General features: G+C 45.2%; 1 protein-coding gene across 10 annotated transcripts; it reads right to left on the bottom strand.

Annotated features, from left to right (window-relative positions):
• Window positions 1-347: 347 nt before the first annotated feature.
• LOC102297912 (gamma-glutamylcyclotransferase b) lies at window positions 348-10,898 on the bottom strand. 10 transcript variants are annotated; one of them, XR_006053645.1, is made up of 4 exons: window positions 10,551-10,898; window positions 5,357-5,481; window positions 1,795-5,272; window positions 348-1,712 (listed from the first exon to the last, which is right to left on the bottom strand). XR_006053645.1 is itself a non-coding variant. In XM_005952419.3 (3 exons), the coding sequence occupies exons 1-3, from the start codon at window positions 10,680-10,682 to the stop codon at window positions 1,689-1,691; spliced, it is 336 nt and encodes a 111-aa protein (XP_005952481.2). In that variant the 5' UTR covers window positions 10,683-10,888; the 3' UTR covers window positions 348-1,688. The 10 variants fall into 10 exon arrangements, 1 of the variants encoding a protein (XP_005952481.2); XR_006053639.1 differs by lacking the exon at window positions 10,551-10,898 and having other exon boundaries at window positions 1,795-1,974; window positions 3,644-5,272; window positions 5,357-7,731; XR_006053643.1 differs by lacking the exon at window positions 10,551-10,898 and having other exon boundaries at window positions 1,795-4,970; window positions 5,047-5,272; window positions 5,357-7,731.

Below are 10,898 nucleotides of genomic sequence, written 5' to 3'. Positions count from 1 at the left end.
CCTGTGCTGGCCCAGAACAGTTTCAGCTCTGGCCCCAGATGTCAGCCTAATGTGTACCTTAATCAAGCCATGTAATAACGACATGTGCCGGAACATAATAGTACAAAAGTAACATGACGAAACTCTGTTCAGACAGTGAATGGACTGATTCTTAATAGCGCTTTTCTACTCTGCCAGATTACTCAAAGTGCTCTATACAACATGCCACATTCTCCCAACCACACACTTTCTCTAAACTGCGTGCTGCCTAACTACATTCATACATATTCACACTCTTGACATGCAGACTGGAGGAGCCAGGGACCGAACCACTAACCTTCCGATCACTAGGTGACCTGCTCTACCTCTTCACTACAGCCACTCAGTGGTAAACATGAGTAAACCCTCACTAGGCTTTGGATAAAGTGTACACTCACAAACCTGTCAAACCTGCATTTGAAACATTGGCTCCATAACATTATAGTATTGCAGCATGGCATTTGGGTCTTCTAACTAAAATAGGAAAATAGGAACATAAATCGTGCCATCATTGCCAGACCTGGCCCACATCTGGTTGACAGACACCCTGCCATCACACCAGTCAGTCAGAACTGCCAGCTTGATGCCAGATTCGGGCTAGACCTGTTTTCTATGAGCCTGGGCCAACCAAAACCAAACCATGATCGGGCCAGATGTGGCATGCCATCACATAAACAGTGCCATCTAGCTACCTAGATCACTTAAATTACACAATTGAAAGCATACGTGTTTTGTTTGTGTATTTAAACTAGAGACGGACCGATCCGATATTCAGTATTGGTATCGGTCGGATACTGATGTAAATTACTGGATCGGATATCGGAGAGAAATTTAAAAATTTTATCCGATCCAGTAAATATCACAGAAGCACCTCAAAAACTTGCTAACATGGTATAACCCAGGTCATGACCTTAGCACGTCAGAGCAGTTTGTGTCACGTGATCGAGCGGCTATCGTGTGGGAGAGCTGAGAGCCATCATGTCAGCAGTGTGGACATATTTCAAACTAAAAGATGAAAAAAGCAAGACTGCCGAATGCAACTCATGCGATGCAAGTGTTTTGCGAGGTGGTAGCAGTTTGGGGAATTTTAACACCACAAACATGATTAAACACTTACAGAAACACCACGCAAAGGGGGACACGGAATTTAGCCTGGCCTCCAAAGCTAAGCAGAAAAGTGTACTGTATCAAAAAACGCTTTTGGAAAATATTCAGAGACGTGAGAAATTCCCTCCGGAAAGCAATAGAGCGAAGCTGATAACGGAGAAAATAGTTGAATTTGTTGTGCTTGATGACCAGCCCCTTTCTGTTGTGGAAAATGATGGTTTTTGACGCTTAATTGAGCATTTAGAGCCTCGCTACATGCTGCCAAACCGGCATTTCATCTCGGAGGAAGCTATCCCAGGCAATTACAAACAGGTATGCAAGTTCATCTCCAAGAGTTTGGAAATAATTCTCACGTTAAGCATGACAACTTGTCACGCTGGACGGAGGCCAGCAACTTGAACAGAACCCAAGCGCAGACACACAGAGCGGAGGCAAGAGGGCGTTTTATCACAATTTATTGGTGAATACATAATATGGGTGAAAACACAAGGACGTGGCAAACTGCGGTGTGGAAACGTAGCCGTGGAACTATTAGCGTGGCATGAACGTGAGGACAACTGGATCTAGGCAGGTAAGTATTGGTCACACTGGGGAGAGAGGAGAGCGGAGTTAGAGCTGGGTTGAAGTGGATTACCAGAGTGGGTAAGTATGAGAGTCTTTTCAGCTTACTTGCAGGAGGTGGAGGTGTGGTATCGAGGGGGAGGTGAAACGGCTGACCTGGGGTTCGTTGGATCCAAAGTGATGAGTGAGCAGAAGGGCAGGCAGGTGAGGTTTGGAGATATTTCCCAGTGAGGTGGAAAGGAGCTGAGATCCAAGTGGTGAGCAGCAGTCAACACTGGAGAATAGGTCCTGAAGCACAACAAACAGCATGAGTCAAACAAGCCAGTTACCAACATCAGATAGCTACCGAACTGGCAGGGAGGAGATGACAGCGCAGAGCTTAAATCCCTCTTTGGCCTGATTGCCCCAATTAGCTCCAGATGCGTGAAGCTGAGAAAGTCCTGCCCACGGGCGGAGCCAAGGGTGCTCTGGCACTGATGGAAAATCCCAGCTGCTCACCCAGACCATGACACAACTGATATCTGGAGCTCGGACGTTTGTCCGTTGTCCCTGCTAAGCCTGACTGTACACTGGATAGACTTGAGTTTTACAATGCAAAAAACAGTGCTGCAGGCCAAAGAGTTTCGTGGTTCACACACAGGAGAGTCCATCGCTGCAGCTATGGAGGAAATGTTAAATGCGTGGAAAATTCCGAAGAATAAAGTCCACGTTGTTTTGCGAGACAATGCCAGCAATGTAAAAAAGGCAATGGACCAGCTAGGTGTTGCAAGTTTGGAATGCTTCCCACACAAGGAGGTAAGCGCATCATCCTCATCTGCATCTGATGTCATCCCTATTGTCTGTGTCCTTAAGCATGTGCTCTCCCGAGAAAATGAGGGTGATGGTTCCTAGACCTGGGTATATAGAGTATATTTGGGGAGTGTGAGTGTATGTACAGTGTTCATTTCTGTTTGTCTCCATGTTGAGCGAGTGCTGAGTATATGTATATATGTGCATGAGGGTGGGAATGCATGTTTGTGTCTGTGTTTGCCTGTTTGTCTATGTTTATGTGTCAGGTTGGGTCTTAGCCTCTACCTCTCTGGGAATCTCAGGCCACACCAGATGTGAGGTTATCTCCCCATATAAATATGAGATAGCTCCCAGTTTTCTGTGACCCCAAGGCTTGGAGAGGGGCTGCTGTGACTTGTTGGGGGTCAGATGAACGAGAAAAGACGAAAATAAAAAAGTAAAAAGCGAGCATGAGGAGACAGAACAAAAAAGTGACTAAGGGAGAAGGCAAAACTTTAATGACATGCTACAGTGGAGAATAGATAAGGGGTGGAGAAGAAATGCACACTGCATCACAGACAGGAAGTCCTTTAAACAAACAATAAACAAAGAACTGTTTTATTTGTTGTTATCTATCATATGCTTGGCCCTTACTCTGAGTTTCTACCTCATTTCCCAGACTTTTAAAAAATCTGATTTAGTTCTCACTTCAGATAAAATAATTATAGACACTATGAGTAAGAGCCAAACAGACAATCGATAACAACAAATAAAAGACTAAGTCAGGTATTCAAATGAATTCAAACTCTGTCAGTGTCCTTAGTTGATTACTGATTGATTTAAAGTAGAATATTCTTCCTGCAAACAGATTTCTATAAGACTGGAAGTTGAGGAGAAAAAGCTGAAGTTTAATGAAACACTCGTAAGTGTTTATGCTTACTTAAAAAAAAAAAAGATTACTTTTTTGGCTTTTAGCCTTTTTTGGGACAGATGCAGTGACGATAGACAGTAAAGCTTAGAGAGAGAGGTGAGGACACACAGCCCGGGTTTGGCCCAGGCCAGATGCTGTCCTGCCATACGGCATATAGCTCACCCACTGAGCTAAACCAGCACTCCATTTTAATCTTTCATACAATTGAAATAAGTCATAATTACAAATAAATTACAAATTTAGATTGAGAGAACTGACCTGAGATTCACTTGGACTCGGAGGACATCGGATTCTCCTAGCCTTGTTATCTGAAGAAGAGGTGATATTATAGACACCTCTTCAGCTCTGGCACACTTCATGTTTTGTAGAAATCATTTAACATTATTTAAAAAAATCCTCAAATTCGTTACTTAGAGGCTTGCCTTTGGCAGGCTATTCTCTACAAGCTTGTTGTCACGGTCCTGGGACCCAGTTTTGTTCTGTTTTTTTGATCATTGATTATTTTTATCACTGTTATCACTACTAGTATTTAGGTTTATTTCTCAGTATTTCTAGCTCTCTAATTCTTTATTATGTGATTACTAGTTCTTAGGTTTTGTTATGTGGCTTCCCTGTGTTCTGTGTTGTCTACTCTGTGCCCTCCTATCCCACGTTTCAGGTTCCTATGTTCTGTCTCCCCCGGTCTCTGTTAAGTTTACGTATCTTGAGTTAAGTCGATGTGTTTTCTGATTTACTTTAAAAGTGCGTGTCTCATGTCAGTGCTTCTAGGTTTGCTTCCCTTGTCTAGTTTAGTCTGATTTCTCCCAGCTGTGTCTCCCTCCTGTCTCCCATTCCCTGGTTACTGTGTTTTTAGCCCTGTGTTTTCCTTGCCCTATGTCGCGTCGTAACCTCATAATTGCCCGTGTGGTGAAGCTAGAAACTGACATGTTTCACCAGTTTAGTTTTCTGTTTAGTAATTGCCAACAAATAAAGCTGAGGTTTTTGAGTTCACGTTTGTCTCCACGAGGCCTGCGTTTGGGTCTATCATCCTGCCTGCCTGCACACAGCTATGGCACTTGTGATCAAAGAAAGGTGCCTGTGGTGGCAGTGTGGTCCATGGCTCAACTTCAAGGGAGGGGTGGTACAGCAGGCTCAAGGGGTTCACAGTGCCATACTTCAATACCCTATAGCTTTGCAGTATGCCCAGAACACCTCGCTCAGGAGGTGGCCAGGAGGTATCCTAGTCAGATGCCCAGACCACCTCAATTGGTTCAGTTTAATGTGGAGGAGTAGCGGCTTTAGTCTAGTTCCCTCCTAAATGACTGAATTTCTTAAACTATATCTAAAGGAGCACTGAGCCACATTCTGGAGACAACAAAATGTTCACCGCTTGTATTTGCAATCGCATACTTTAGGTCACTAGCCAGGCGAGGGTAGGGATGTTTATCTGTCAGGGGCCACTAGGCTGGTACGAGGGCTGAACCCAAAAGCAAACTCAATTGACTAGTGAGATACAGTGAACTTAAGTTTATTTAATCACAAGGAAAAAAGAAGGAGAACTTTGGGGGGTAGGAGACAGAGGTGAGGGTCTTAGATGTTGCAGTCACTAGAAGCAAAGGGAGAGAGGGATTAGTGAGGGAGTAGGAGGAATTGCCAGGTAATGATTAGAATGAAGAAATTACAGGTTACTGGTTAGATGAGAGACTGGGGTCCGGAGGGAGGGAGGAACTGGTGTGAGTGTCCAACAGGGTGAGAGTGAGGCAATCCAGCCAATTTGCATGATCCAGAGGTGAGTGGCAGGCAGAGTGAATTTCTGTGAACGCTGTCGGAGTAGCTAGTCCATGAGCTTTTTCAGGTGAGAGGAGAGATGAACACGAGAATCAGCTGCAGGTGTGGTGGGTAATGATTCTGGTCAGAGGTAAAGAAAAACACAAGGAGACAGGTTATATGAAAGAAAATTTCTAAAATTTAAGTGTGCAAGAGCCAAGTTACCATCATGGGGTAGTGGACGGTCTAGCAGAGTGTGGAAGCCAACGCACATCTTAAGTACTGGACAGCTGTTTGCTGTTTGATGGCTTGCAGGTGGCCACGGCAGGTGGGGAATGGCAAACCCAGCTCTGGGGATTGGGCCAGGATGGCCAGGCAGTAGACGTCATTATCAACTAGTAAAATCAACACCATAGCATATTTATATTCAGATCTCTCTTTACCACAAGAGACCAGTAAAGCATATGCATCACTGCAGACATGGCTCCAATCTATTTGTCACTCCCCCGCTCTCCTTTCTCTTCACTTTTGACCCCCAGATACTTGAATTCCTCCATTTGGGGCAACAACTTGTCCCTAACCCCAAGAAGGCTCTCTAATCTATTCTTGCTAAGAACTTTCAAGCCCCACACTTGAAAGTGCTAACTGGTATTCCCATTGCTTCACATTGGGCCGCAAACTGTTGATGTACAATCTGGATGCCACCACCTGATGAAGCCAACAGAACCACAAAAAATAGAGATGAGATCCTGAGACAACCAGAGGGGAGGCCTTTTGCTACTTAAGACTGCCTAGAAATTTTGTTTAAAAAATTATGAACATAATCATAATCCCAACACCTGCTGGGAATGAGTCTATTGTCAGCAAGACAGACCAAGCTCTTGCTGCAGTTGCACAAGGACCAAATGGCCTTTGATAATGAGCTAGATGCCCCATACTCCCAAAGCACCTTCCATACAATGTCTCGAGGGATGCGGTCAAATCCCATAAAACACATGTAGACTGTAACCCCCATTCAAACTTGAATTTCCTCATTAGGATAAAGATCTGGTTTAGCGGTCTATGACCAGGATGACAATCACTGAATCCGAGGTTCGAATTATGGACAAACTCTTGTCTCCAGTACCCTGGCATAGACTTTTCTTCCTAGGGAGGCTGAGTAGTGTGATCCCACTGTAATTGAATCACCCAAGTAACCACCACCCCTGTCTGCCAATCCAGAGGGACTGCCCTGGATCTCCAAGTGATGTTGCAGAGGTGTGTCAACCAAGATATACCTATAGTAACTCAAGGCAAATCACCTGGGGCCCTACCACTAAGGAGTTATTTAACTACCTTACTCACCTTGGACCCATTGATCCGGAAGTTGTCTGTCTCGTCCCCAGACTATTTTTCTTCAATAGAAGGCATGTCAGTGGGACTGAGAAAAGTAGTCTTAACACCAACCAACTATATCCTTGGTTGAAGTCAGCAACCCACACTGAGAGCCTGATGGTTTGCTGGAATCGCCTCGAGGCTGACCAAAAGGCTTCTTCCATGACCTTAATGAACTCCTCCCATGAGCTAAGGCTGCATCCACATAGGAATACTAATAATTTGTAAGGAATAACTGAAACTGTGAAAACCATGTTTGGAAAATATATAAAATATATAAAATTCCCCTCCCACCCCTGCAGGCGTTCTATCCTCCAAGCTGGGGTCCTCTACCAGAGGCCTGGGAGCTTGCGAGTCCTGCGCAGTATCTTAGTTCCCAGGTCTGTGCTCTTCTGGACAGAGATCTCCGATGTTGTTCCTGGGATCTGCTGAGCACATAGTGCTTTGATTACCACCGGGACCACTGTTACCTTCACCCTCCACATGTTCTCCAACTCTTCTCTGAGCCCTTGGTATTTCTCAGGTTTCTGGTGTTCCTTCTTCCTGATGTTGCTGTCATTCAGAACCGCTACATCTATCGCTGTCTTCTTCACAGTTGGAGAAAGAGAGGAACCAGGCATGGAGCTCTGAATGCAAGGCAGTGTGTTTATTTACAGTGGTAAAAGGTTAACAACAGTTCAATGTGCAAAGTAGTCAGTTGTGTCCCCCTTCCCGTGCTCAAACAGTGCGTGGCAGTGAATTTTCCTTCCTCCTCCAGGTAGACTCCCATGCTTGTGATTCTCCTCCATCCCTGTTCCTAGTTGCACACAGAACAGCAAACAGTTAATCACTTGTCTGGCAGGCAACACTTAACTACGCAAACGGTCAGGGAATACTACCAGGCTTAGTGCAATACTCCAGCGCTGACTGTCGTTCGGCCACACCATGAAATAGCTCTGCCTAAGATGGTGGATGATTAAAGGCAGCTGTTGGCTGGATCAGTTGCAGGTGTGGCGGCTCCAGAGCGGCAGCACACCCGGGTCGGACGTCACTCATTGCCATGCGACCTCCGTAAACAATTGCCACGGAGCCGGAGAGGAAAATGAAAGAGAGAGGAAAACACACAAACACAGGCAGGTCGACCGGTCGGGGAACCGTCCAACCCTGACATTCTGTTTGTCTACCACCACTATGTCCGGTTGGTTAGCCACCACCATTTTGTCCGTCTGTATCTGGAAATCCCACAGGATCTTAGCTCGGTCATTCTCTGCCTCCTTTTGGGGCGTCTCCCATTTTGACCTCGGGACTTCCAGGTTATACTCGGCACAGATGTTCCTGTACACTATGCCGGCCACTTGGTTATGGCGTTCCATGTATGCCTTGCCTGCTAGCATCTTGCACCCTGCTGTTATGTGCTGGATTGTCTCTGGGGCATCTTTACACAGCCTGCACCTGGGGTCTTGCCTGGTGTGATAGACCCCAGCCTCTATGGATCTTGTGCTCAGTGCTTGTTCTTGTGCTGCCATGATTAGTGCCTCTGTGCTGTCTTTCAGTCCAGCTTTGTCCAGCCACTGGTAGGATTTCTGGATATCAGCCACCTCCTCTATCTGCCGGTGGTACATACTGTGCAGGGGCCTTTCCTTCCATGATACTTCCTCCTCTTGCTCCTCTTTCTTGGGTTTCTGCTGCCTGATGTATTCACTGAGCACACGTTTGGTTGGGATGATCTTCCTGATGTATTTGTGGATGTTCCCTGTCTCATCCTGGACAGTGGTGCTGATGCTCACTAGTCCTCTGCCTTCTTCTTTCCGCTTAGCGTACAGCCTCAGGGTGCTGGACTTGGGGTGAAACCCTCCATGCATGGTAAGGAGTTTCCTGGTCTAAGAAGTCCTGGACTAGGGACTCTTGTTAATGATCTCACTGAGGGGGTTCAGGCCTATGCAGAACAGCAGTGGGGACAGAGCATCTCCTTGGTAGATCCCACACTTGATGGTGACCTGTGCTATGGGCTTGGAGTTGGCCTCTAGTGTTGTACGCCACATCCCCATTGAGTTCTTGATGAAGGCTCTTAGGGTCCCATTGATCTTGTACAATTCTAGGCATTCCAGTATCCAGCTGTGGGGCATTGCGTCATAGGCCTTCTTGTAATCAATCCAGGCAGTGCACAGGTTGGTCAGCCTGGTCTTGCAGTCTCGGCTGACTGCTCTTCCTACCAGTAGCTGGTGTTTTGCTCCACTGGTATTCTTGCTAATTCCTTTCTGTGCCCCACTCATGTATTGAGTCATGTGCCTAATGATCTTAGCCGCTATGATGCCTGAAAGGAGCTTCCACATGGTACTGAGGCAGGTTATAGGCCAGTAGTTGGATGGGACTGGTCCCTTCTGGGGGTCCTTGAGGATCAGGACGCTCTGGCCTTCAGTTAGCCATTCCAGGTGTCCCTCGTCAACTAGCAGCTGGTTCAGTTGTGCTTCTAGATGCTCATGGAGTACAGTCCATGAGGCATGAATCATGTTGGGGGCTGGTGCTGTCCAACTCTTCATACTGGAGACCCTTTATTGTCTTCTACTGTGATGGTTACTGGTCCCTGTTCAGGGAGCTTGCTGTGGTCTGCCCTCAGACCCACTAGCCACTGAGCAATGCTGTTATGGGTTGCATGCTTCTCCCATATTCTCTTCCAGTATTACTCTGTCTCCAGCCTTGGTGGTGCTGTTCTCATATTGTTCCCCTGCTACTGAGAGTACACCTTGGCTGGTTGTGGAGAACAGCTGGTTTATTCTCCTGCCTTCGATCTCTCTGGTGTACCTCTTCAAACAGCTGGCCAAGGCTTTGAGTTTTTGCTTGGCAGTTTCCGGCATCTCAGGTATGGGCAGCTTGCTGTACTTCTTAGGCACCTTCTTTGTTGCACCTTTCTGCAGCTCTAGTTTCTGTGTGTGTGTGTGTGTGTGATGCGGGTTAGTGACCACACTCGAATCGGCCGTGTAGACGTGTGTGTGTTGCGTGTGTGTTGATGCCTCGTTTCATTGTGCGTGAGCGCAGAAAATTCACGTTCCATCTGTTGCCTCGTGCGTGTTGTGTGCGTCGGCATCTCAGGTATGGACAGCTTGCTGTACTTCTTAGGCACCTTCTTTGTGCACCTTTCTGCAGCTCTAGTCTGTTGTTGTGGGTTTCCGTGTGTGGGTTTGGTGTATCGTGTTGTTGGTGTGTTCGTGTGTGTTGCGTGTGTGTGTGTGTAACTGTTTTGCACTATAATTTACTCATAAAAGAGTTCATTTAAAAAAAATCAATTTTCATGAATTTTTTGATAAATAATTTTTCCTTCATCCTTTATTCTATAGTAAGAAATATATAAATACCACGAGAGATAAAATATGTACTAAACATACACTTTACTCAAAGTTCTTTCCTTTTCTTTTATATATAGAATATATTTGGTAGAAAAGATTGTGGTCAAATGCTTCAAAAATAATTTGATAATAACACATCTCAATATAATGTCAGAAAGGCAGCTTTCCTGGTAACACAGTCGGATATCTACACACAATCTCAGGCAGCACCTGGCACAATGTTTCCCACAACACCAACACCTATCTCACTGAGTATGAAGAATGTGAAATATGAGACGAATGTTTCTGTGTAATTCCATATGTATCCGTTTGAAGACAGACTGTCATCCACCCATTTTCTTAAACACTTCTCCAACTATAGAATTATTCCTTAGTCTCTGGACTTTTTGTACTGAAATATATCTTCACCATAACACATGAAGGTAAAACTGTTTACATAAAATAAATAAATGTAATATTGTTTCTTAAGGAATATTGTAAGTTTTCATTAAATCCAAATTAGACGACAAAGTCATTAATATTCTATTGTACCTGTGGCTGACAATGGAGCATAGTAGAATCATAAACTATGCTCCTATAATTAAGGTTAACCATTAGGTGAAGCAGCTAACTAAGGCACAACATGCTTAAATACAGTGTTATAACCAATAAAGTATTTGCTAAGGTAAAAAGTGGACCTGGTTTACATTGGATAATCAGGCATCATTAGAACGATGGTTGACCTTTTCTTTGGCTCTTCGTCTGGCTCGCTCCAGTTCAGCCATCATGGGTAGGGGACCCTCATACATGTTGGTCTTGATTGCTCGAAGTTTCTCCTGGTAGTCTTTTGGCAAGCCGTTCTGTTCTGCTCCCATTACAATCACCTGCAGTAATTGATGAGAATATATTTGTTATAACCATGACAGCAGCCACAAATGTCAGTTGTCAACTGTCTTCAGTGTAATAAAGCAAGAGTGAGCTTCCTATAACTTTTAGGTATACCCATTGACCTGTTTCAGGGCTCTAGACTAACTTTTTGCCATGGGCGTACCGGCACGCCTAACTTTAAAAAGTTAGGCGTACCGGCACAA

Source organism: Haplochromis burtoni, unplaced genomic scaffold (assembly GCF_018398535.1).
Source record: "Haplochromis burtoni strain Fernald_Lab_line unplaced genomic scaffold, NCSU_Asbu1 Contig_1467, whole genome shotgun sequence".
Classification (NCBI taxonomy): domain Eukaryota; kingdom Metazoa; phylum Chordata; class Actinopteri; order Cichliformes; family Cichlidae; genus Haplochromis; species Haplochromis burtoni.
The sequence above is the reverse complement of the archived record's forward strand: the minus strand, read 5'-3'. Positions and strand labels throughout refer to the sequence as shown.

What these genes read in the sequence shown, in the direction of transcription:
- LOC102297912 (XM_005952419.3), bottom strand. Translation starts at nt 10,682, where the DNA reads ATGGGAGCAGAACAGAACGGCTTGCCAAAAGACTACCAGGAGAAACTT. An exon ending in GACGAAGAGCCAAAGAAAAG is followed by an intron (nt 1,975 to 10,550) that starts GTCAACCATCGT and finishes GTTGTGCTTCAG; the next exon opens with GACCTATTCTCCAGTGTTGA. An exon ending in CACACCTCCACCTCCTGCAA is followed by an intron (nt 1,713 to 1,794) that starts GTAAGCTGAAAA and finishes CTCTCTCCCCAG; the next exon opens with TGTGACCAATACTTACCTGC.